We start from the raw sequence: 22,420 nt of genomic DNA, 5'->3' as shown, positions 1-22,420 counted from the left end.
CTGATACATGTTCTGTTTTGTAGTTATATGTATAGTTTCGACGTTGTAAGATATTTGATGTTGTAGATAAAATATAATCAACACTGTGAAATACGTTGTAATCTATGTAAGGACGGACTACGCTTTTACGCGGAAGCATTCAAATGTAGCTTTAGTAGTGAAGAGGTCATTATCACTTGAGGCCCAAGGCGGGATACATGTAGTTTTTTTTAAAAAAATAGAAAAGAAAATTTCGGAACTAAAAGTTGCGAGAAAAAAAAAAAAAATACCTGTAACTGAGCAAGATCGGGATATCTCAGTCTCGGGCTAAGATTTTGTAACATCCCAACCTCGGCTTACGCCACGGTTAGGATTTTGTTACAGAATCTTAACCCTAGACTGAGATAACCCGATCTCGCTCAGTTACAGATGATAGATTTTATTATTCTTGCATACTAGACCGATATATCCGCATTTCCGGCGGTGCTGGAAGATTCTATCTGACCCAACGGTCTAGATCGCTTACACGCGCAGACTGTCAGGGGAATTATAGTGACCTTTCGGGGTCACGCTATTGTTCGTGACGTCATATTATGACGTTTTGGGTCAGTCAGGGTCATTGACTTCACAAGCAATTGCCAGCCGGGCTCCATATGCAAATGAGAAATGTTCGGACAGTTTACAACTTTACAAGAAAAGCATATGTTTTTATGGGTTTTAGATAATAAGCAAGAAATAGAATCCATCCCTGATGTGAGGTAAGGATAAGGGTATTCAAATCGTCGGGATGAAATATTGAGCAAAAGACCCTCGGCAAAACCTCGGGTCTCCTGCTCAATATTTTATCACTTGGGTTTGAATAACCTTATCCATACCTCACATCAGGGATGGATTCTATTAGTCTCACCCTAGGGTTAAGACGGGGGGATTCCCCTATTCATAACAATGGTATGAAGTCACTTCAAAAATACAATGACGTCACGTCAACAATCCATCAAAGTTATGTCAACCCTGAATTTAGCATGTAACGTTATCATTATATTGTGTATATGATACACATTGGGAAAACAGGGTAAGAGAAAAAGAATCATTCACCCCCTTGTGGGTAAGATAGCAGGGGATCTTAACCCTCGGGGAAAGATTCGTAATTTGCCAAACATAAGAATCTCCCCCCTAGGGTTGTGATTCCCTTATCTCGCCCCCAAGGGGTGAGAGGTTCTATTGATCTCATTCTGAAAGCAGTATTCTGAATCAGTAAATATCAGAGATCAACAAAAGCTACGCTCTTTTAAGGCTTTGCCTTTTCATATTACCATTACATGTTTTTTCTTTTCTTACAGTGATAAGTTATGAGGTCTGAATTTGTTTCTTGCTCTTGCTCATATCCGTTAAACCTCAAAATAAGGAATAGATTTTAAAGGTATCAATATTATAGACTTGGATGTACTGGGTCCGTATTGTATAATGGTAGATATGAGCATTTTATTAATAATTTGACATGGTAATCATTCGTATGAAAGACCTGTGAAAATAATTCAGAATTATTTGAAATCATGTGTGTTGTTCGATTGATTGTATTCTACATTCCGAACCAAGATTGCTATTTGTGCGAAAAAAAACCTGGTTTATATATACCAAGTTACTAGTTTGTGACCAAACCTGTTCGTTTTACACTAACTGTATTTTCAGGGAAATACTTTAAATGTTTTGTCCACTTCACCTTTAACTTACTTGACGCAAACGCATAATGCTCAACTCTCCATTTCTGAATTTCAAGAGAAGTTCCGACTGTCAAGCGATCAGTATATTCCAAATTATCATTGCATGCGGAATAATCGTCCTTTAACTTTATAGTTGTTCTTAAATCACCGTCTCAGATAACGGCTTATAGCTACCGACTTAAATATCTACTGCTGTATCAATAACACTTAGCATACAAATAACTGTATTCTGTATTCTACATTTCATTACAATACGAATATTTGACGATACGTGTATACCATTTATAGATACTTTCTAAATACATTTCACTGCTCAAAACTCAATTACTTTACATTACAATATTGTTTGTTAAATTTAATCTTACTTCGGTTGTTATTTGTGATCATGAACAAAATGTCCGACTCGCATGCTACGCACTGATGTTTGTAATATGAAATGCACTTTATCACATGACCTTCAGTGTTGAGTGAATCTGCGTTTGAATTAAAAAACACCTGGTAAACACACAATCTCTATACGAAACGTGAAGTAGAAAGAATTTATATAATCAGGGCCTTAATTACTTTCACCTTACGATACTCACAGTGTATGCATACAGATGCATGTTTATAGGTTTAATTATAAGAAGAAGAAAAGTACAGAATCATTTCAAATATTGATGATCGTCTTTTTCAAATCGTCGATCTTGACAAAAAGACAATACAAAAATCCATTTACGATGGAGATATGCATATGACACATAACGATAAGGGTAATGCTAACGTTGTAAATAGCGTTTTCAGTGTTTTTAAACGACCACAATCGACACATAGAAAATAGCATACAACGTATATGGACACGTTCTCCTATACAGGTAAACATAGCTACTTTGTGCATGTACCTGAACCGTGATTTTCCCCTACCGGGGCACTAACTTTACTCGTCAAGGTGTGAACATCCAGGTGAAGGGGAGTTATATATCTAAAACAATAAATACTTAACGTCCAGTTTTGTTTTCATAACGGTCATACGGTATCACATATTAGCTTTCTTTATCAGTGACAGGCCAGGTAAAACTCCGGTCAATCATCAAAGTGTTATTTACCTGTTCTGTTACCTGGGAGCCAAACCTTATCTTGACAGCTTATATTTATAGCTAACTGTCACTGTAATGCTGTGTAACACGCATTGTAAAATTAAAATAATCCTAATTAATATGATGAGAAATTGATATATACAGTGTTCCTTATTCCACACAAGGTTCGGTTCCGGATATTTTTTCATTCCGTAATAATGATCAACCAATTGTACCAAATCGCACATTTGTGCGGAGAGAAGCGCACAACGCCCCGAATGATCGTTTTATCGCACAAATGTGCGCACCATGTGTTGATGTGCGGCGCGTGTGTGCACGATGTATACACGGTGTGTACACGCTATTTTTGGTGCGTTGTGCGGTCACACAACTGTATCATCTACCGATAGGTGTCACTGCAAATATTTGCATATGAATGAAAAGTTATGAATGACGTGCCATATAAGGTCATAGTTGTCACTACTTTCGTTTCTGCAATTCCACGTTAAGCAAACTTCGTAGTATGAGCGATACCCTAACGCATGTGTCAACAATAACATATAAACGGCACGGCATGCAAACCCATTAGCTTCTCTAGAACACATACAACACAAGTAATACACAAATGTCTTACGAATTTACGGAAGAAATGACAGACACAAAAAAAGTAATCCCTTACTGCCCGTTCAGAACCGTTACATGGGCACAATAACAGTGGAAGGACAAGGTCTATGTTATCACACATGTTCATCGGTAGTATTTGTTATCATTGGATGATCACAATGATTTTGATTGCGGATCGATCAGGAATCGAAGAAAAATCGATACGCTATAATACCGTATCATAGAAACCTCTTTATTTGGACTAATAAAAACACAACCAGAAACTTCGATTGGTGTACAGATGAAGTAATTCGATAAACAACGGAACCAAATTAAAACGTACAGGTTGGTTCCCCAAGATACGAAGTTTCAGTTCCAAATACCCCATAAAAAACAGTTTACCGTCACATGTTTTCTTCCTAGGTAGTAGCATTGCTTATGCAAACTCTTTCAGATTATTCTAAACTTCAGCTCTCTCACGTTCGTTGAATCAGACCCATGTTTTGGTTTCACGAAACATCTTCAAAATTATTTTCCTTGATTTCATTTCTCATAACGAAAGCATTGCTAAAATATTTAAAGAAACTGTCTTGAGTTGATATACACTTTAAAACAGCAATTATCTACAACCCTTAATTCACGAAGAAATCGACATTTTGTATTTCAACACGATCAGTTATAGCGGCTTTACAACATTAATGTACCGTAAATATGTGTATCAGATTAAAAAAAAACAAGGCTAAGGTCGGTAGTGAGGACAATGCAAACAAACATTAAATGCGTAATTGACGCTTCATTCAGAACAAAGTTTGTTTTTCATTACTGCTGTTGATAATGTGATCGTAAGATTTTAAAGATATTATCTTTACTCATGAACGCACTGCTGATTTTACCCATCATTATTATTTATGACAGAAAGGTTTTATGTGTTCGTTAAGTCAATAAAAAAATAAGTTGTTAATGATAAGTCAAAAGAGTTGAAAGACTTTGATGGAATTCCTCAGTCCTGATGCGCAATTTGTCACCACCAGTTTATCACCACAAACAGATATTGCTAGTGGGCGTATGATACCGTCCTCTGCCGTTAACAGTTCCCGGACGTTAGTCCCATCCCCGGACATCTGTACCACGTTGTTGGAGAAAAAACCACAGACATAGACGTTACCTTCCATGTCGACGTCCACTCCATACGTACTCTTAACTACACCAACCTTCAACACGTCCGTGTACTTGTTGTCAGTAGACAACTTACCAATCACCGTACTATCAGTCCTGGAGTTGAAATGTGAGACAAAGAGCTGTCCGTCCTTGGAATCATGTGACAACATGAGTACTTCGCCAGTATATCGATATAACGCCTTGGTCGTCCCGTCTTTCTTTACGCTACAGACTTCGGATCCCGTACTCACGATAAACTCACCATCTCTGTACGTTATCCCGTAATACTGTTTATTTTTGTTTATAACAGACGACAGTGTAAGTTTGGAGGGTGTGACAGTCACTACATGTATACCTCCAGGGCTCTCTATAGCGGCCGCCACAGTGGTGTTATCCACCATACACAGATCCCAAGGACGTCCATCCAAGTTTAACTCGTCCACAACATCCCCCTCATCGTTTATTAACTTGATCTTCTGATTGTTGTTATCTCCCACTACAATTCCGCCGTCAGGAAAGTAAACAACACCACGAGAATTACAAGCAGATTGATCAGACGGACATTTTATGTTCACCTTTCTTATTTCCTTTACTTCACATTTGAATAAGGGTTTGACGACAGTTGGGACACCTGGTAAATCTCTTCGTTGCTTCCTGACAACGACTTTACCAAAGTTCAGACCTGCCACGTCCAAATCGATTTCATGTTTAATACTGACAGTTGAAATCGACATCTGCATTTCTTTCACTAGATCTTTACAAGCCTCGAGCTCCGTCTGACCTTTCTGGTAAAGCCGGATCGTGTCCATATGGTCGTTCCTCTGTAGAGCTGTAGCGGACGATTCTAATGTATTCTGTATAGCGACCTTCAGTCGTTCACACTTCTGTGTGGACACCTTCAGATTTTCTCTTTCCTGTTTGTACGCCGTGATTACGTCATCTGTGATTTCCTTCTTCATCTCTCTGATACGCTTCTCCATACGTTCCTGCAGGTCGTCGATGCTTTTCAGTACCGCATCTTTGTCGTCTGCAATATTCTGTTGTCGTAGATAAAAGTCCTTTATCATGGATTCCATGTCGTCTGCTCCTTTCTGTAGAAATGTCTTTCTTTCCTCTAGTTGGGAGCTACTATTAAGTTTCTCACAGTAACCCTCTGTTGTTGAAACGTTGTCACATTCCCTGTGACCAATAATGATACATTTACTGCAACCCAATGACTTGTGATCCTCACAATAATAAGCAATCTCATCCTTGTGTTTGTCGCATCTTTTATCAGATGTTTCCCGTCTCAACAGGAAATTCCCGGAACCTCTTATATCTACGATATCACAGCTCACATGGACCACATCATGGTGATTCACTTTACAAGACTCACAGAACAATGACTGATTCATTTTACACCAGAATTGTGCAGAGGTCATCTTTCCCTTTCTCTGACAGGGCGCGCAGTAACGTGGCTCTGTCGCCCTGTTTCTCAGTTGTATCATCTCTATGGCAACGGTGTCGGTCGGAAACTGCCGGGCCCATTTCTCTTTGTCCTCTGTTTTGTCCACGGGGTGAGTTAACGTTCTACATACCGGACAGATAAAGGAAGTCGCCGTATCACTCGTCCCTAACACCTCACTGACGATGTAGCTACTCAAACATTCCTCACAAAGAGAATGACGACACGGCAGAGACTTCGGCTGTCGTAACTGCTCAAGACAGATTGGACATTCGAGAAGTTGGGAGTCCGAGATGTTTCGTAGTGTGCCGTCTTCAGAGTGAGGGTCTGCATGGGGACCACCTTCTGCCATGGTATACGTACTCAAACGCTAGTTCCGTATCTGCAAGTATGAGAATAACGAAATATTATCGGCATGACTTTGCTGGTATATAAAGAAAAGTTTGCGTACTTGCAACTCATTTTTTTTCATAAGTAAGATAGAAATAAGGTATTGTACATGTTACTACATAGGAAATTTTTTGTAGACACAATTACGACATGTCATGTGAACCAATCCAGACAATTTGATTAGTGAACGTTTATATACTGTTTCCTGGTAGAGAAATAAAACTTAGGCATGCAATCCATTTTCCTGATGCCGAAAGACGTAATGCTCCGTGAACAGTTTAACATAGCATTAATATAGGTTTGAAACAAATTTTAAGTGATGCAAAATGCTTATTGGTTACAAGCATCTTGAATATTATGATAAACATCGAGTTTATCAGTTACATTGGCCTGGTATAGTGAATTTCAACCGAAATGTTACTGATCTATACACCATCTTTCTAAATCAAAATTGCACAAACTCTTCAAATACGTATAATAAATACATGCAGTACATTCGCCTCATATAGTACACGCATTCGTAGTTTACATCTATTGCGTTTTGTGATTCATTGCGGCATATGACCTATACAGTGTAGACTAAATGCTTGGCTCTGTTTAGATTGGTTCACAAAACAGTGTCTGCAACAAACAAACTTGCCTTTAGATATGAAAGAATTATGATCGTACTTTTGGTACGCCTCAAACTACATCAAAATATTGTATGCATTGTATTTCCCAGAGCGAGTGTCTGATCGGTAGCTCAATAATAACAACAATATCAAATTTGTATCCGATATTTTTACTCGATATTTGTATAGGCGACGTAATAAGTGTGTACACATGTACACGAATGTTACATTTCGAATAGGAAAGGATAATGTGTAATGAGTTACCTCCCGTTGTACGATATAGGTGCAACTTAGACACGTATACATGAAAACTGTGTTTCTTGTTACTCCTAATATTTGTCATCAGTACTTGGACATATTTCCGAAGTAATCTTCTTTCAATCGTAATGCGTTCAAACGAATCTGTGCAAACTTACATATTCCCCAATAGAGGGAGTGGATAGCTTATTTAGATTAGCGACAAATTTGCTAGAAAATTTATATTCAATGTATATATGTAGGTGTGTTATTATAAAAAGACGAGCTAAGAAAGCCACGGAAATTCATGGATTTTTTTTTCTTTTCAACAAAGTAAACATGTTAAGTAACCCTAAGATTACTACACATAGTTTTACCAGGACTCCTGTCCTCAGTCTTATTTAGGACAAAGTTGTGTTGGTTTTTATGTTCCTCAAATGTCTTAAAATGTATGTTTCAAACTTTTTGTATGTCTAATTTGCCTCTTAAATTATATGAATTTACCGCCCGACAAATCGTTTAATACGAACATGTGAAAACGAGTCAATTTCAAAGTGAAAGCTATTAATACTGGCAGAGATATAATATTCATTACATTTGCTTTTTACCTGTGTAAACGCCGTATAAACATGAGTGTGTTCGAACAATTGAGTTCCGATCAGGTCATATCATTTAAATACTTTTAATCCTTTGACAATGCATTTTGAATTGGAAAAGCAAGCCCTGACGACCCTTCATACTCACGCATGTATCCACGCATACACATGTATATGAACACGTTTCTCGGTCAACCATACCAAAACAATTTATTTATAGAACGAGGGTTTGCCCAATTTTACTATTACTTCCGCTCTGTATGTAATTAGAAAATGACGCCGTTGGATACGTAAATTCTTCAAATTATGGTATCCGACGGTGTTTTGACTGTACAACCAATGCGATTCCTACTCTATTGTGCATAGATAATAAATCGGTGACGTCCTGTACTTCCTCTTTCGGTTTCCGTACGTCTAACATTACTACAGCCGCTTCAACATATTCAACGATTAAAATGAACGTGTTCTTAGTAAAAACACGCTATTTACATGTTCATTTGATGTAAAAGGTGGTACTGTTATAAAACCTCAGTACGGGAGATACTTATTTGTACTTACCGCTCCATCAATGTATGAATATGGTTGTAGTCTTTGAAATGAGGAGGTGTAGATGTGGGACACGTCCCCGTTGGTAGCTCGGCGCACTTTGGAATGCGACTCAATACACTAATAGCACGTCCGTACATTGTAATGTCGGGTACGATATATCCGGATAATTTACCGATTGTTTACTACACATACCTTGTTTCATTTAAGATATTTACTAGAGAACAAATTAACACAGCATCCTTACAGGTGACTATTATTGACAATTTACGTTACTGAAGACATACATGTAAACACCCCGGTACAATGACATTTTTAGAGCTTTTATCACTGACACAACATCGCATTGAATTTTATGAAATAAATATCCGTCTAACTTTACACTAGGAAATCAGAAACCGTTTTTTTACTTTATGTTTTACAGTTCATCAGTTAGTATAGGTTCTGAGATCTAACGGAAATCATTATAATGCAATCAATAGTGAGATAACTTACTTTGGTACACTATTGTGATACAAAATCAAAGTAAAATCAGACGGAAAATTTCAACCTCTCCAATCAATAAATTCATATAAAATATGTGTAAAAATTATGTAATCTTTCAACTGGAGTAAAGTTTTTCAAACTTTAGCGTGTATTACGGAATTAAACAATATCAAATATGGAGTGGGATATCGTATTCATATCGTAAATCACGTCGTTATTTTTCTAGTGGCAGCTAATAGTCGTTATGCGAGATACATGTATATGATGTTCGGATTGTATGTATATGTTTGATGTTCGGACTGTATGTACATGTATGATGTTTAGACTGTTTGTACATGGATGATATTCGGATTGTATGTACATGTATGATGTTCGGACTGTATGTTGTACATGTATGCTGTTAGGACTGTATGTATATGTATGATGACATGCAGCCAGCTGCTATTTTGCGATGTACGTACCTAATTGTACGATCATACTTAATTTTTGTATCTAAGCTAAAACCCAGTTTCGATTTTGAAGAAACAGTTTTGTGAAATAATCCAGAAATAGATAAGCAGTCAGTCAGGTCAGACGAAATATGTAGAACGTCTGATCCGATCAAAAAGTTTCTTAAAAAACTGATATCAGCGCCCGAATATAACATTAATACACAGATGCAACATTGTTTAAAACAGTACACAATAAACCAGTATGAGTTGAGGGCTGGATCGTAGTTGAGAATTCCGAGACAAGAGATCACGTGACAACATGAAGAGCAGTATTCGAATATTGACAAAGCGTGTTTTAACTCTTCCCTGTTACATTGTTCCTTTACCTATGAGATTTACCAGCGATCTAAATCATGTAATAACATTGAAAAACGATGTCCGATAATCAAGAATCGCTTACCTCCCTTACCGCAGACATCATCACTACAACACACATTCTACGATTATACAACTGGTTTGGTTGGTCTTAATTTTGTTTACTGTGTAACATCCTATTGACTGCAGATCATACACGGACGTGCCTCTACGTGTGTAATGTATATGTGTGCTTGTGTGTGTGCTTGTGTGTATGTGTGCTGTAGATGACAAAACTCTTTTATGTTTGAAACAAGCAACTTTGAATTAATTGGGTTTTGGTATAATCAGATATTAGATAGTTCGCAATTGTTCAGAGTACTCTTTAAACTTTCTATCCATGCGAAGGAACCATTTGTTTTTCTTCGTTGATAATAATTGATAATCTATACAAAATATTGTTTATTTTACTTTCTTTACCTCGAATCAGTTCTGACCAATATGCTATCATTCGGGTCTTAATGAAAAGGACTAATCAATGTCTCACGGCGTATGGATCATATTTTTTTTTTTAAACTTTAGAAGTGATTTTTCTGGTTAATGAACACATTAACATTCTTTTTCGACGTGTTTAAGAAATTAAAATAACCAAGCTTGAAGAAAATTGATGAAAGCATTGTTTTTTCGTAGGAGTTGTCTCCATTTTATATGTAGCATACTTCAGGTATCATTTAATTAAAACTACAATATGATAATGATAACGTGACCGAAGTTCATGTATCTACATGTAATGTGTTTACGCTGAAACGAAATCATTTGGACAGTGGCAGTTTGTAGGTGGACTCGGCTGCAGCACGAGTGACTTAGAACCTTAGCTTGACACTGCCGGGAGTGAAGGGTATGCTCGTACCACTCTCCCATGTGAGGTAAACGTCTCCCCTGTGAGGTAAACGTCTCCCCTGCCTGTGAGGTAAACGTCTCCCCTGTGAGGTAAACGTCTCCCCTGTGAGGTAAACGTCTACCCTGTGAGGTAAACGTCTTTCCTGTGAGGTAAACGTCTCCCCTGTGAGGTAAACGTCTGCCCTTTGAGGTAAACGTCTCCCCTGTGAGGTAAACGTCTGCCCTGTGAGGTAAACGTCTCCCCTGTGAGGTAAGCGTAGGGCCGTGGTACATACAATCACCTGTGAATCAGGCTCATCTAACGTCCCGCTAATCACACTGGTCTATCTAATCGAACTGGCAGCTGATAACAGTAGAAACAGCGGCGACTGAACACACCGGCACCGACACATATAAACGAAAATGAGCAGTACATTAAGGCACGTATCGCTATATATTTAATAAAATGTCTCGTAAATCAAATCAACTAACAATACTTTTCGCAATAAATATCAAAACGTGTCCACGTAATCTGATTTAAAAGAACCCGATAGCAGAAATATGTTACGTTAGATATTACATCTGTTAACAATGTAATTCATGAGAGATACTTTTCCTAAAAATGTATAACAACAGATCTCATAGGGATGTTGGCGCCCATCATCGTACTGTATGGGAATCAACATATGAAATTTGATAAAGATCTGTCAAGCACTTCTTTAGTAATAGTGATAACAAAATTGAACTGTCGAAATTCAAGATGGCTGTCCAGTGGAAGTCCTTAATTTCCAATCAATTTGCATAACTAGAGACAATGGGGAACCTTCAAATAAAATTTGAAAAAAAATATTACTTTCTGAGAAACAGTGCTTACAAAATTCTACTTTCATAGTTTTAGATGGCCATTTGCCAGCTATCTTGGTTTTCCGATTTGTCCCAATATTCGATATGCCAAAATCGGGACAGACCATGGGGAACCTTCAAGTGAAATTCGAGAAAGAGCCTTCTTGTACGTTCCGAGCAATAGCGCTAACAATCTTTAACTCTCATAATTCTAGATGGCCGCCAGAAATGCGAACGGCGTTACTAAGAGCAACGGGGAACCTTAAGGTGATATTTTAGAAGGATCCATAAAATACGGTCTGAGAAATAGCGCTAACAAGAATTATTTAAGGACAGACATCCAGACGACGGACGAAGTGACACATGTATTGACAGGCGGACAACGGACCACGGACGAAGGTTTATCTGAACAGCAAACCATCATCAGATATATATATAACAGTGTAACGCAAATCGCGAGTTTGGATGTAGGCCTACATAGCGCATAAGGTTCCGAGCTCGAATCCGCGATTGTATGTATTTTGATCCGCCTACTCTTACAGATGTACACGCTACATTAGAACTATTATCTTTTAGGTTCTGTTTAGATTTGTTTATTTTATGATATAAATGCCTGTGATCGGGTGTTTAGTAGATAAATGATAAAGTATGACTACTAAATGTTTATATGATAACGACAGGCGGACAGTCAATATGTAGAACTGTTCATCACTGATATGGTCGTTGTACGAATTCTATATAGGCCACAAAACGGTAAAGATTTGTTTCAGGTACCCCTACCGACCTTAGTTTTTACCTCCGACACTAACAATTTTATCTCACTCGAACGCTCAATCGAATGAGACGAAAATCGATTTTGAAATTCAATATGAAATGGACAAGAATATATTATTCTATTGATCACATAACATTCATAAATTGTAAAAAAACCCAAAAAAAAACAAAACATGTGAGCTGACTCGAGCTCTATATAGGTCAAAACCAGACTAGTATTGTCGATCGGCACAGTGCAAAGTAGTTCCACCCTTTTTCTTTAATAATAAACATGTTTCAATGCAATGAAAATATTAATGACAAAGTTAACATTTCAAATAAGTTTAAAACAACAGTAAATATATCATGTGGACAAATATTTAAAAGAAAAACCTGTAGTGTCGTAGGAATATGTTCCAATGATTTTGACCGGTCCACTAACAACAAGGACGTAATACCGGGTATAATGTATCCGGATAACTCGAGGTTTATTTAGTACACATGCTATGCATTGTTTAAGATGTGAAATACCATGAATAGGTTATTTCTAGGTACTTAATTGTATAATTAAAATAAATGTCATTTAAATTTAAAAAAAAACAACAAAAAAAAAACAAAAAAAAACACACCTGTGCTTAAACGACTTGAACAATTAACATTATTAAATTATTCACGGTAATAAACACAGAAAATGGCATAAGCGTAAAAGCCATTGTTCGCCGTAGGTCATTACAGACGGGCTCACCGCCCGGCTTAATTTTGTGAGCACCCTGTTATACTGAACAGATGAAAACAAATAAATTCAAATACAAAATGTTCCTACGCTAGTTTTTGTCATGTTTGTATTTCAAATTGCTCCAGGTAGGACTAATTACGTATCATTGTCTATTGTTATACGTGTCTACTAGCCAGGAATGTATTGGGTCTGTGTATTATGAAACCGCCCGTGGCACCTAACTGTCAGTGAATTAACGCACTATACAATGCCTCACTGCATACATTACTCGATTACAGGTAAGACCTGCATATACAATGCACAACTGCGCTCTACCGTCGATAACATGTAAACTAGCGACCGGTGTTTGTTATTAGACGACATTGATAAAGCATATAAATATAATACAGTACGAGTATACGAGTCCTGAATCGTACAACAGAACTCATAACATATTCATAAAACGACCAGGTAATGTGTAATGCCTTTTATAACGGCTATGCATATGCATTGTTTGTTCCGGTCGAAAAATATAAAACACATAATATTTATAGGAGAAAAACCTCAACCTTAATAATTGCCAAACTGTTGGGGAAATGTTAACATTTAAATCAGTCACGACCTGTTTCTCTCCCGATTCGTAGCCGAAAACAATACATAGCTGATATCCAGTGTCACTTTTGCGACGTACAGTGTTTTTTTGTGTGTTTTTTTGGAATGAACCAAAACATTAGGTACAGAATCATCAAAAGTTTTATCAAACAGGACAAAAGCGTGGTAAAATCAATACTGCCTATACATTTGTACAGCTATGTTATTGTCATAACAGCCAACTGACATGCAGTACATGTAACTTAAATAAAAATATGTTTCGTGCGATTGAACATGCTATATAATTAAACAAGCAACAGCACAAATATCAGTGATCTACACATAGTTATCTACATATTTTACCGTTTTATAAGGATATAACTTAAAATATTTATTTCATGTAATGCAATTATTATAATGGGTAATAATAAAAGAAAAGAAAAAACTATAACAAAAAGCAGCAAATTACCGATTTATATGTTGATAATATGTACTTTGTTAAATAAACAAGAACAGTTCTGTTAATGATATATATATATATCAAAAATACACTATTATGTCAAATGTCGATCTTGTGTACGATTGGCTCTGCAAGTCATACAAGTTGAAACACTTGGATGCTCTGACCTGACTGGTTTGTCACCACCAGTTTATCACCACAAACAGATATTGCTCTCGGTGTTGTGATACCGTCCGCTGCCGTTAACAGTTCCCGGACGTTAGTCCCGTCCCCGGACATCTGTACCACGTTGTTGGAGATAAAACCACATACATAGACGTTACCTTCCACGTCGACGTCCACTCCACACGCATACTGAACTACACCAACCTTCAACACGTCCGTGTACTTGTTGTCAGTAGACAACCTACCAATCGCCGTACTGCCAGTAGTAACGGTGTGATGTGAGACAAAGAGCTGTCCGTCCTTGGGATCATGTGACAACGCCAATACTCTGCCAGTATATCGATATAACGTCTTGGTCGTCCCGTCGTTCCTAACACTGCAGACTTCGGATCCTGTACTCACGATAAACTCATCATCTCTGTACGTTATACCGTAACATTGTTTGTTTTTGTTTATTACAGACGACAATGTAAGTTTGGAGGGTGTGACAGTCACTACACGTATACCTCCAGGGCTCTCCATAGCGGCCGCCACAGTGGTGTTATTCACCATACACAGATCCCACGGATTTCCATCCATTTTCAACTCGTCCACAACATCCCCCGCGTCGTTGATTAACTTGATCTTATTATTGTTTCCATCTCCCACCACAATTCTGCCATCAGGAAAGTATACAACACCACGGGCAAAACAATATAATTGATCAGACGGACATTCTATGTTCACCTTTCTTATTTCCTTTACTTCACATTTGGATGAGGGTTTGACGAGAGTTGGGACACCTGGGAAATCTCTTCGCTGCTTTCGAACAACGACTTTACCAAAGTTCAGACTTGTCACGTCCGAATCGATTTCATGTTCAATACTGACAGATGAAATCGACATCTGCATTTCTTTCACTAGATCATTACAAGCCTCGAGCTCCGTCTGACCTTTCTGGTAAAGCTGGATCGTGTCCATATGGCCGTTCCTCTGTAGAGCTGTAGAGGACGATTCTAATGTATTCTTTATAGCGACCTTCAGTCGTTCACACTTCTGTGTGGACACCTTCAGATTTTCTCTTTCCTGTTTGTACGCCGTGATTACGTCATCTGTGATTTCCTTCTTCATCTCTCTGATACGTTTATCCATACGTTCCTGCAGATCGTCGATGTTTTTCAATATCGCATCTTTGTCGTCTGCTATGTTCTGTTGTTGTAGATAAAAGTCTTTTATCATGGATTCCATGGCGTCTGCTCCTTGCTGTAGAAATTTCCTTCTTTCTTCCAGCCGGGAGCTATTATTCAGTTTCTCACAGTAATCCTCTGTGGTGGACACGTTGTCACATTTCCTGTGACCAACAGTTATACATTTACTGCAACCCAGGGACTTGTGATCCTCGCAATAATAAGAAATCTTCTTCTTGTGTTTGTCGCATCGTTTGTCAGATGTATCCTGTTTCAGTAGGAAATTCCCGGAACCTCTCATATCTACGATATCACAGCTCACATGGACCACATCATGGAAATCCACTTTACAAGACTCACAGAACAATGACTGAGTAGTTTTACACTAGAATTGTGCAGAGGTCATGCTTCCCTTTCTCTGACAGGGCGCGCAGTAACGTGGCTCTGTCGTCCTGTTTCTCAGTTGTATCATCTCTATGGCAACGTTGTCGGTCGGAAACTGCTGGGCCCATTTCTCTTTGTCCTCTGATTTGTCCACGGGGTGAGTTAGGGTCCTACATACCGGACAGATAAAGGAAGTCGCCGTATCACTCGTCCCTAACACCTCACTGACGATGTAGCTACTCAAACATTCCTCACAAAGAGAATGACGACACGGCAGAGACTTCGGCTGTCGTAACTGCTCAAGACAGATCGGACATTCGAGAATGTTGGCGTCCGAGAGGTTTCGTAGTGTGCTGTCTTCAGAATGAGGGTCTGCATGGGGACCACCGTCCGCCATTTTATACGTACTCAAACGCTAGTTCCGTATCTGCAAGTATGAGAATAACGAAATATTATCGGCATGACTTTGCTGGTACATAAAGAAAAGTTTGCGTACTTGCAACTCATTTTTTCCCCATAAGTAAGATAGAAACAAGATATTGTGCATGTTACTACATCCGAAAATGTGTTTGTAGACACAAGTACGACATGTCATGTGAACCAATCCTGACAATTTGATTAGTTAACGTGTATATACTGTTGCCTGGCAGATAAATAAAAATAAATAATGCTCCGTGAACAGTTTAACATAGCATTAATATAGGTTTGAAACAAATGTTAAGTGATGCAAAATGTATATTGGTTACAAGTATCTTGAATATTTTTATAAACTCGATGTTTATCAGTTACATTTGCCTGGTATAGTGAATTTCCGCCAAAATGTTATTGATCTATACACCATCTTTCTGAATCAAAATGGCACAAACTTTTTAAATACATGTAATAAATACATGCAGTACATTCGCCTTATAAAGTACACGCATTCGTAGTTTACATCTATTGCGTTTTGTGATTCATTTCGTCATTTGACTTATACAGTGTGGACCAAATACTTGGCTCTGTTTAGATTGGTTCACAAAACAGTTTCTACAAAAACAAACTTGAATTTAGATATGAAAGAATTACGATCGTACTTTTGGAACGTCTAAAACTACATCAAAATGTTATATGCATTGTATTTCTCAGAGCGAGTGTCCGATCGGTAGCTGTCCCAATAATAACAGCAATATAAAATATGTATAGGCGACTCAATAATTGTGTACACATGTGCACACGTATGTTACATTTCCAATATGGAAGGGTAATGTGTAACGAGTTACCTCCCGTTGTACGATATAGGTGCCTAATTGTTCAGACTTCTTTTCATCAAAGTAAACATGTTAAGTAATCCTAAGAATACTAGTCATTGTTTTACTAGGACTCCTGTCCTCCTTCAGTCTTATTTAGGACAAAGTTGTGTTGGTTTTTTTTTATGTTGCTTCAAATGTCTTAAAATGTATGTTTCACCTTTTTTGTATGTCTAGTTTGCCTCTTTAATTATATAAATTTACTGCCTGACAAATCGTATATAACGAACATGAGAAAAAGAGTAAATGTCAACGTTAAAGCTACTTATACTGCCAGAGATATAGTATATAATCAATGATGATTGTAGTCGGACAATTGAGTTCCTTTTTGCCATTATAAGTGATATGGGTGGTCGGGTGGTGCAGTGGATAGCGCAGTTGCTTTTCGACTCCCCGATCGGACGTAAAAAAGATTGCGGTCACCTGCCCGACCACGTAGGTTTTCTCCGGGTACTCCGGTTTCCTCCCACACCAAGACCCCCACGCAACCCATCCGGGCAACAAAGCAAGAGTGATTGATATAAGTTGAAATAACGTGTTTCATAATTGTTGTTAAATAAATAAAGTTTATATTTAAGTGATACCCTGTGACAATGCGTTTTAAATGGAAGACAAGCCCTGACAACCCTTCATACTCATGCACGTATCCACGCAGGCACATGCATATACACACGTTTTTCGGTCAACCATACCAAAACAATTTATTTATAGAACGAGGATTTGCCCAATTTTCCTCTTACTTCCGCTCTGTATGTAATTAGAAAATGACGCCGTTGGATACGTCAAGTCTTCAAATTATGGTAACCGACGGTGGCATTACTGTACAAACAATGCGATTCCTACTCTATTGTTCATAGATAGTAAATTGGTGACGCCATGTACTTCCTCTTTCGGTTTCCGTACGTCTAACATTACTACAGCCGCTACAACATATTCAACGATTAAAATGAACGCGTTCTTAGTAAAAACACTGTATTTACATGTTCATTTGATGTAAAAGGTGGTACTGTTATAAAACCTCAGTACGGGAGATACTTACATGTACTTACCGCTCCATCAATGTATGAATATGGTTGTAGTCTTTGAAGTGACGAGGTGTAGATGTGGGACACGTCCCCGTTGTTATCTCGGCGCCCTTTGGAATGCGACTCAATACACTAATAACACGTCCGTACATTGTAATGCCGGGTACGGTATATCCGGATAACTTACGGATTGTTTACGACACATGGCTTGCTTCGTTAAAGACATCATCCAAACAGGTGTGTTTTATTGACAATTTACGTTATTGAAGATAATACAACGAAATCGTCTAGAGCTTTTATCACTGACACAACATTGAACTTCAACTTTACAGTTTATCAGTATACACAGGAACTGGGATCTAACGTAAATCATTATAATAGAAATCGATACTTAGATTGGTATAATATTGTGATACGAAATCAGAGAAAATCAGACGGAAAATTCCAACCTCTCAAATCGAAAAATTCATATAAAATATTCACGTTTGAAAAGCTGACATTCGAAATATCTTTTAACGATAGAGCGATTAAAAGAAAAGAAAAGAAAAAAAGAAAAAACATTTTTATAGAGATAAATGGCAGAGTTTTCTTGTTTATCACCTACTGTATCTATGATATTGCTCAAAACATGTGAACATTAACGAGCAATCAAAAAATAAATATTTGTGACAAAAAAAAAGATAACGCAAATTATATGGTTCACAGTGTAAAAATCATGTTATCTTTCAACTGGAGTCAATTCTTTTAAATGTAAATATTTTTCAAACTTAAGCGTGTTTTACGGAATCTAACTATATCAAATATGGAGTGTGATATCGTATAAATATCGTAAAAAATTGTCACGTTATAATTTTTTTAGTGGCAGCTAATAGTCGTTATCAGAGATGTAATACATCAGGTGTGATGTGAGATACATGTATGATGTTCGGATTGTATGTACATGTATGATGTTCGGACTGTATGTACATGTATGATGTTTGGACTGTATATACGTGTATGATGTTCAGACTGTATGTACATGTATGATGTTCGAATTGTATGTACATGTATGATGTTCGGACGGTTTGTACATGTATGATGTTCGGATTGTATATTGTACATGTATGATGTTCGGACTGTATGTACATGTATCATATTCGCATTCTATGTACATGTATGATGTTCGTATTGTATGTACATGTATGATGATCGGACTGTATGTACATGTATGGTGCTCGCACTGTATGTACATGTATGATTGGATTGTTTATATATATATAATGATCGGACTTTATGTACATGTATGATGTTCGTATTGTATGTACATGTATGATGATCGGACTGTATGTACATGTATGATGTTCGGACTGTATGTACATGTATGGTGTTCGCACTGTATGTACATGTATGATGTTCGGACTGTTTAGGTACATGTATGATGTTCGGGCAGTATGTACATATATGATGTTCGGATCGTATGTACATGTATGATGTTCGGATTGTATGTACATGTATGAAGTTCGGATTGTATGTACATGTATGGTGTTCGGACTGTATGTACATGAATGATGACATGCAGTCAGCTGTTATTTTGCGATGTACGTACCTAATTGTACGATCATACTTATTTTTTGTATCTAAGCTAAAACCCAGTTTAGATTTTGAAAAAACTGTTTTGTGAATTAATCCAAAAGTAGTCAGTCTGGTCAGACGAAATATGGAGAACGTCTGATCCGATCAAAAAGTTTCTAAAGAAACTGATATCAACTCCCGAATATAACATTAATACACAAATGCAACAATGTTTGAGAACACTACAAAATAAACCAGCTTGGATGAGGGCTGGATCGTTGTTGAGAATTCCGAGACAAGCGATCACGTGTCAACATGAAGAGCAGTATTCGAATATTGACAAAGCGCTTTTTAACTCTTTCCTGTTACATTGTTCCTTTACCTTTGAGATATACCAGCGATCTAAATTATGTAAATCAAGAATCGCTTACCTCCCTTACCACAGAAAACATCACTACAACACACATTCTACGATTAAATAATTAATTTGGTTGGGATTAGTTTATCAATTTTGTTAAGTAACTAAGTATTTTTGACACTTTTAAAAGATATAACGTAATTAAATCGATGTTGGTAAGTTATAACGTAACTATTTCAATGATGTCCAGTAACTAAATAATGATATCAATGTTGTTCAGATGTTACGTTAATATATAAATGATGTCCAGTACAAAATAAATTAATGTTGTCATGTAGTTAAGTAATTGTATAAAAAAATAGTTTTATCTTAATGGTACTTGAGTATGTTCAGTAATGGTATGATTATTTTAATGTTGTCAAATATTTCATAAAAACAATGTTGTATAGACATAGCGTAATTATATCAGCGAGGTTTAGTCATCAACTTATTGTTTTGATGTTCAAACTTTTAAATCTTTTTATTTATCTCAACACCTTTGAATTACAATGGTATACAGAGATATGTAAATACAAAGATTTCATGTACAGTAATTAGAATGCGTGGTTATATAGAGGGATATAGTATAATAGAAACGGAGATGTACTGCAGTTACATATGATAATACTTTTTTTGATAAAAGAACATAATTTTTTTTGGAGTGCTTTTCTTTTCGATGACATTATAACCCTTAAGCGATAATACACTATGACGTCTAATTAACGTAGAGGATAGAATGATTTTTCTTTCATTATCTAATGCCGGACATTCAAATATATAATGCAATTCATCACCGATATCTCTTACATTACACAATTGACCAATACGTTCATGTCTTGGTTTATTACTCCTAATTCCGGCTTCTACAGGTAAGTTACTATTTCTGGTTCTAAACCTACAAAGAGTATTAGCATCTTTTTAGAGAGAATATTTAAGTAGTTTTCGAACATAAATTCTTCCTTAAAAACTCTAAATATGGAGGATTTTGGAGAGTCTCTGCATATTTCTCCCCAGTTTTGTTTGAACTGATCAGACAAGTTAAGTTTTATTTTTGTAACAAGCCACTTTGGATTAATTGGGTTTTGGTATAATCAGATATTAGAGAGTCCGCAATTGCTCAGAGTACTCTTTATGCTTTCTATCCATGCGAAGGAACCTTTTTTTTTCTTCGTTGATAATAATTGATAATCTATACAAAATATTACTTATTTTACTTTCTTTACCTCGAATCAGTTCTGACCAATATGATATCATTCGGGTCTTAATGAAAAGGGCTACTCAATGTCACACGGCGTATGGATCATATATATTATTTTAAACTTCAGTAGTGATTTTTCTGGTTAATGATCAAATTGACATTCTTTATCGACGTGTTTAAGAAATTAATATAAACATTTTAATTTCCGAAACAAACAACCTAATTTAATTTTATATTTGTTTGGTAAACTTTTTCTGCGAAATTTAAAGAAAATTACCAAGCTTGCAGAAAATTGATGAAAGCATTGTTTTTTCGTAGGAGTTGTCTGTCTTGTGTTTGAAGCATACTTCATGTGACCGAAGTACGTGTATTTGATGTGTATACGCTGAAACAAAAACATTTGGACAGTAGCAGTCTTTTGGTGGACTCGGCTGCAGCACGGGTGACTTAGAACCTTAGCTTGACACTGCCGGGAGGGAGGGGAGGGTATGCTTATTACCACTCTCCCCTGTGAGGTAAACGTAGGGGTGTGGTACATCTAACGTCCCTATATTTATACCCGCTAATCACACTGGTCTATCTTATCGAACTGGCAACTGATAAAAGTAGCGGCAGCGGCGACTGGACACACCGGCACCGACACATATTTATAAACGATTCAAGTTTACGTTCATGTTCGTTATTAACTTGATATGTTACGACTTAGCAGTGTAAACATATAATAAACAGGACTGAACAACACACATAAACAAAATTAAACTGTCATATATCTGAAGGGCGCTTATTTTACATTATCAGATACTTTCCAAGATTACATATTTCTTTAATATTCTGTGTATCAAGTAATTGAACAAGCTTATATACACTAGGGTTATTTCTATAGTAACATGTTTAATACTTCCGTCTTAAATCGGTATATCTTGTGCAAACTAAAACAAAATGAAACTCGTCTTCTATGTCATTAAGATTACACTTTGTACATACTCTATTAATTCTAACAGTGCCAACATAACGCCCAGATTTAATGTTTAATTTGTGAGCTGACAGCCTAAGTCGAGCAATTTCTTCATATTACCGATACTAACTTATTTTGTTAGATACGATTGTAGGAAAATTGTATTATTTATTATTTAAAACGAGCAGTACATTAAAGGCACGTATCGCTATATATTAAAAAAAATTCCTCGTAAATCAAATAAACTAACAATAATTTTTCGCAATAAATATCGAAACGTGTCCACGTAATCTGATTTAAAAGAACGCGATAGCAGAAATATGCTACGTTAGATATTACATCTGTTAACAATGTAATTTCTTTAGAGACAATGAGGAACCTACATATGAAATTTGTAAAAAATATATCACTCTCTGGGAAATAGTGCTTACAAAATTCTTC

The 22,420-nt window shown here is 36.8% G+C and overlaps 3 protein-coding genes across 4 annotated transcripts; all 3 read right to left on the bottom strand.

Annotated features, from left to right (window-relative positions):
- Positions 1-3,411: 3,411 nt before the first annotated feature.
- Positions 3,412-8,716, bottom strand: LOC110467395 (tripartite motif-containing protein 42-like). Its single transcript, XM_021524531.1, has 2 exons — positions 8,353-8,716; positions 3,412-6,342 (listed from the first exon to the last, which is right to left on the bottom strand). The coding sequence occupies exon 2, from the start codon at positions 6,310-6,312 to the stop codon at positions 4,327-4,329; it is 1,986 nt and encodes a 661-aa protein (XP_021380206.1). The 5' UTR covers positions 6,313-6,342; positions 8,353-8,716; the 3' UTR covers positions 3,412-4,326.
- A 1,917-nt stretch (positions 8,717-10,633) lies between these two features.
- Positions 10,634-18,034, bottom strand: LOC110467398. 2 transcript variants are annotated; one of them, XM_021524537.1, is made up of 2 exons: positions 17,893-18,034; positions 10,634-15,994 (listed from the first exon to the last, which is right to left on the bottom strand). In XM_021524537.1, the coding sequence occupies exon 2, from the start codon at positions 15,482-15,484 to the stop codon at positions 13,988-13,990; it is 1,497 nt and encodes a 498-aa protein (XP_021380212.1). In that variant the 5' UTR covers positions 15,485-15,994; positions 17,893-18,034; the 3' UTR covers positions 10,634-13,987. The 2 variants fall into 2 exon arrangements, with proteins under 2 accessions (XP_021380212.1, XP_021380211.1); XM_021524536.1 differs by having other exon boundaries at positions 17,903-18,034.
- Positions 15,569-15,964, bottom strand: LOC110467420 (E3 ubiquitin-protein ligase TRIM68-like). Its single transcript, XM_021524576.1, has one exon. The coding sequence runs from the start codon at positions 15,962-15,964 to the stop codon at positions 15,569-15,571; it is 396 nt and encodes a 131-aa protein (XP_021380251.1).
- Positions 18,035-22,420: the final 4,386 nt, after the last annotated feature.

This window comes from Mizuhopecten yessoensis, unplaced genomic scaffold (genome assembly GCF_002113885.1).
Source record: "Mizuhopecten yessoensis strain PY_sf001 unplaced genomic scaffold, ASM211388v2 scaffold11173, whole genome shotgun sequence".
NCBI lineage: Eukaryota > Metazoa > Mollusca > Bivalvia > Pectinida > Pectinidae > Mizuhopecten > Mizuhopecten yessoensis.
This window is presented reverse-complemented; position numbering and strand designations above follow the sequence as displayed.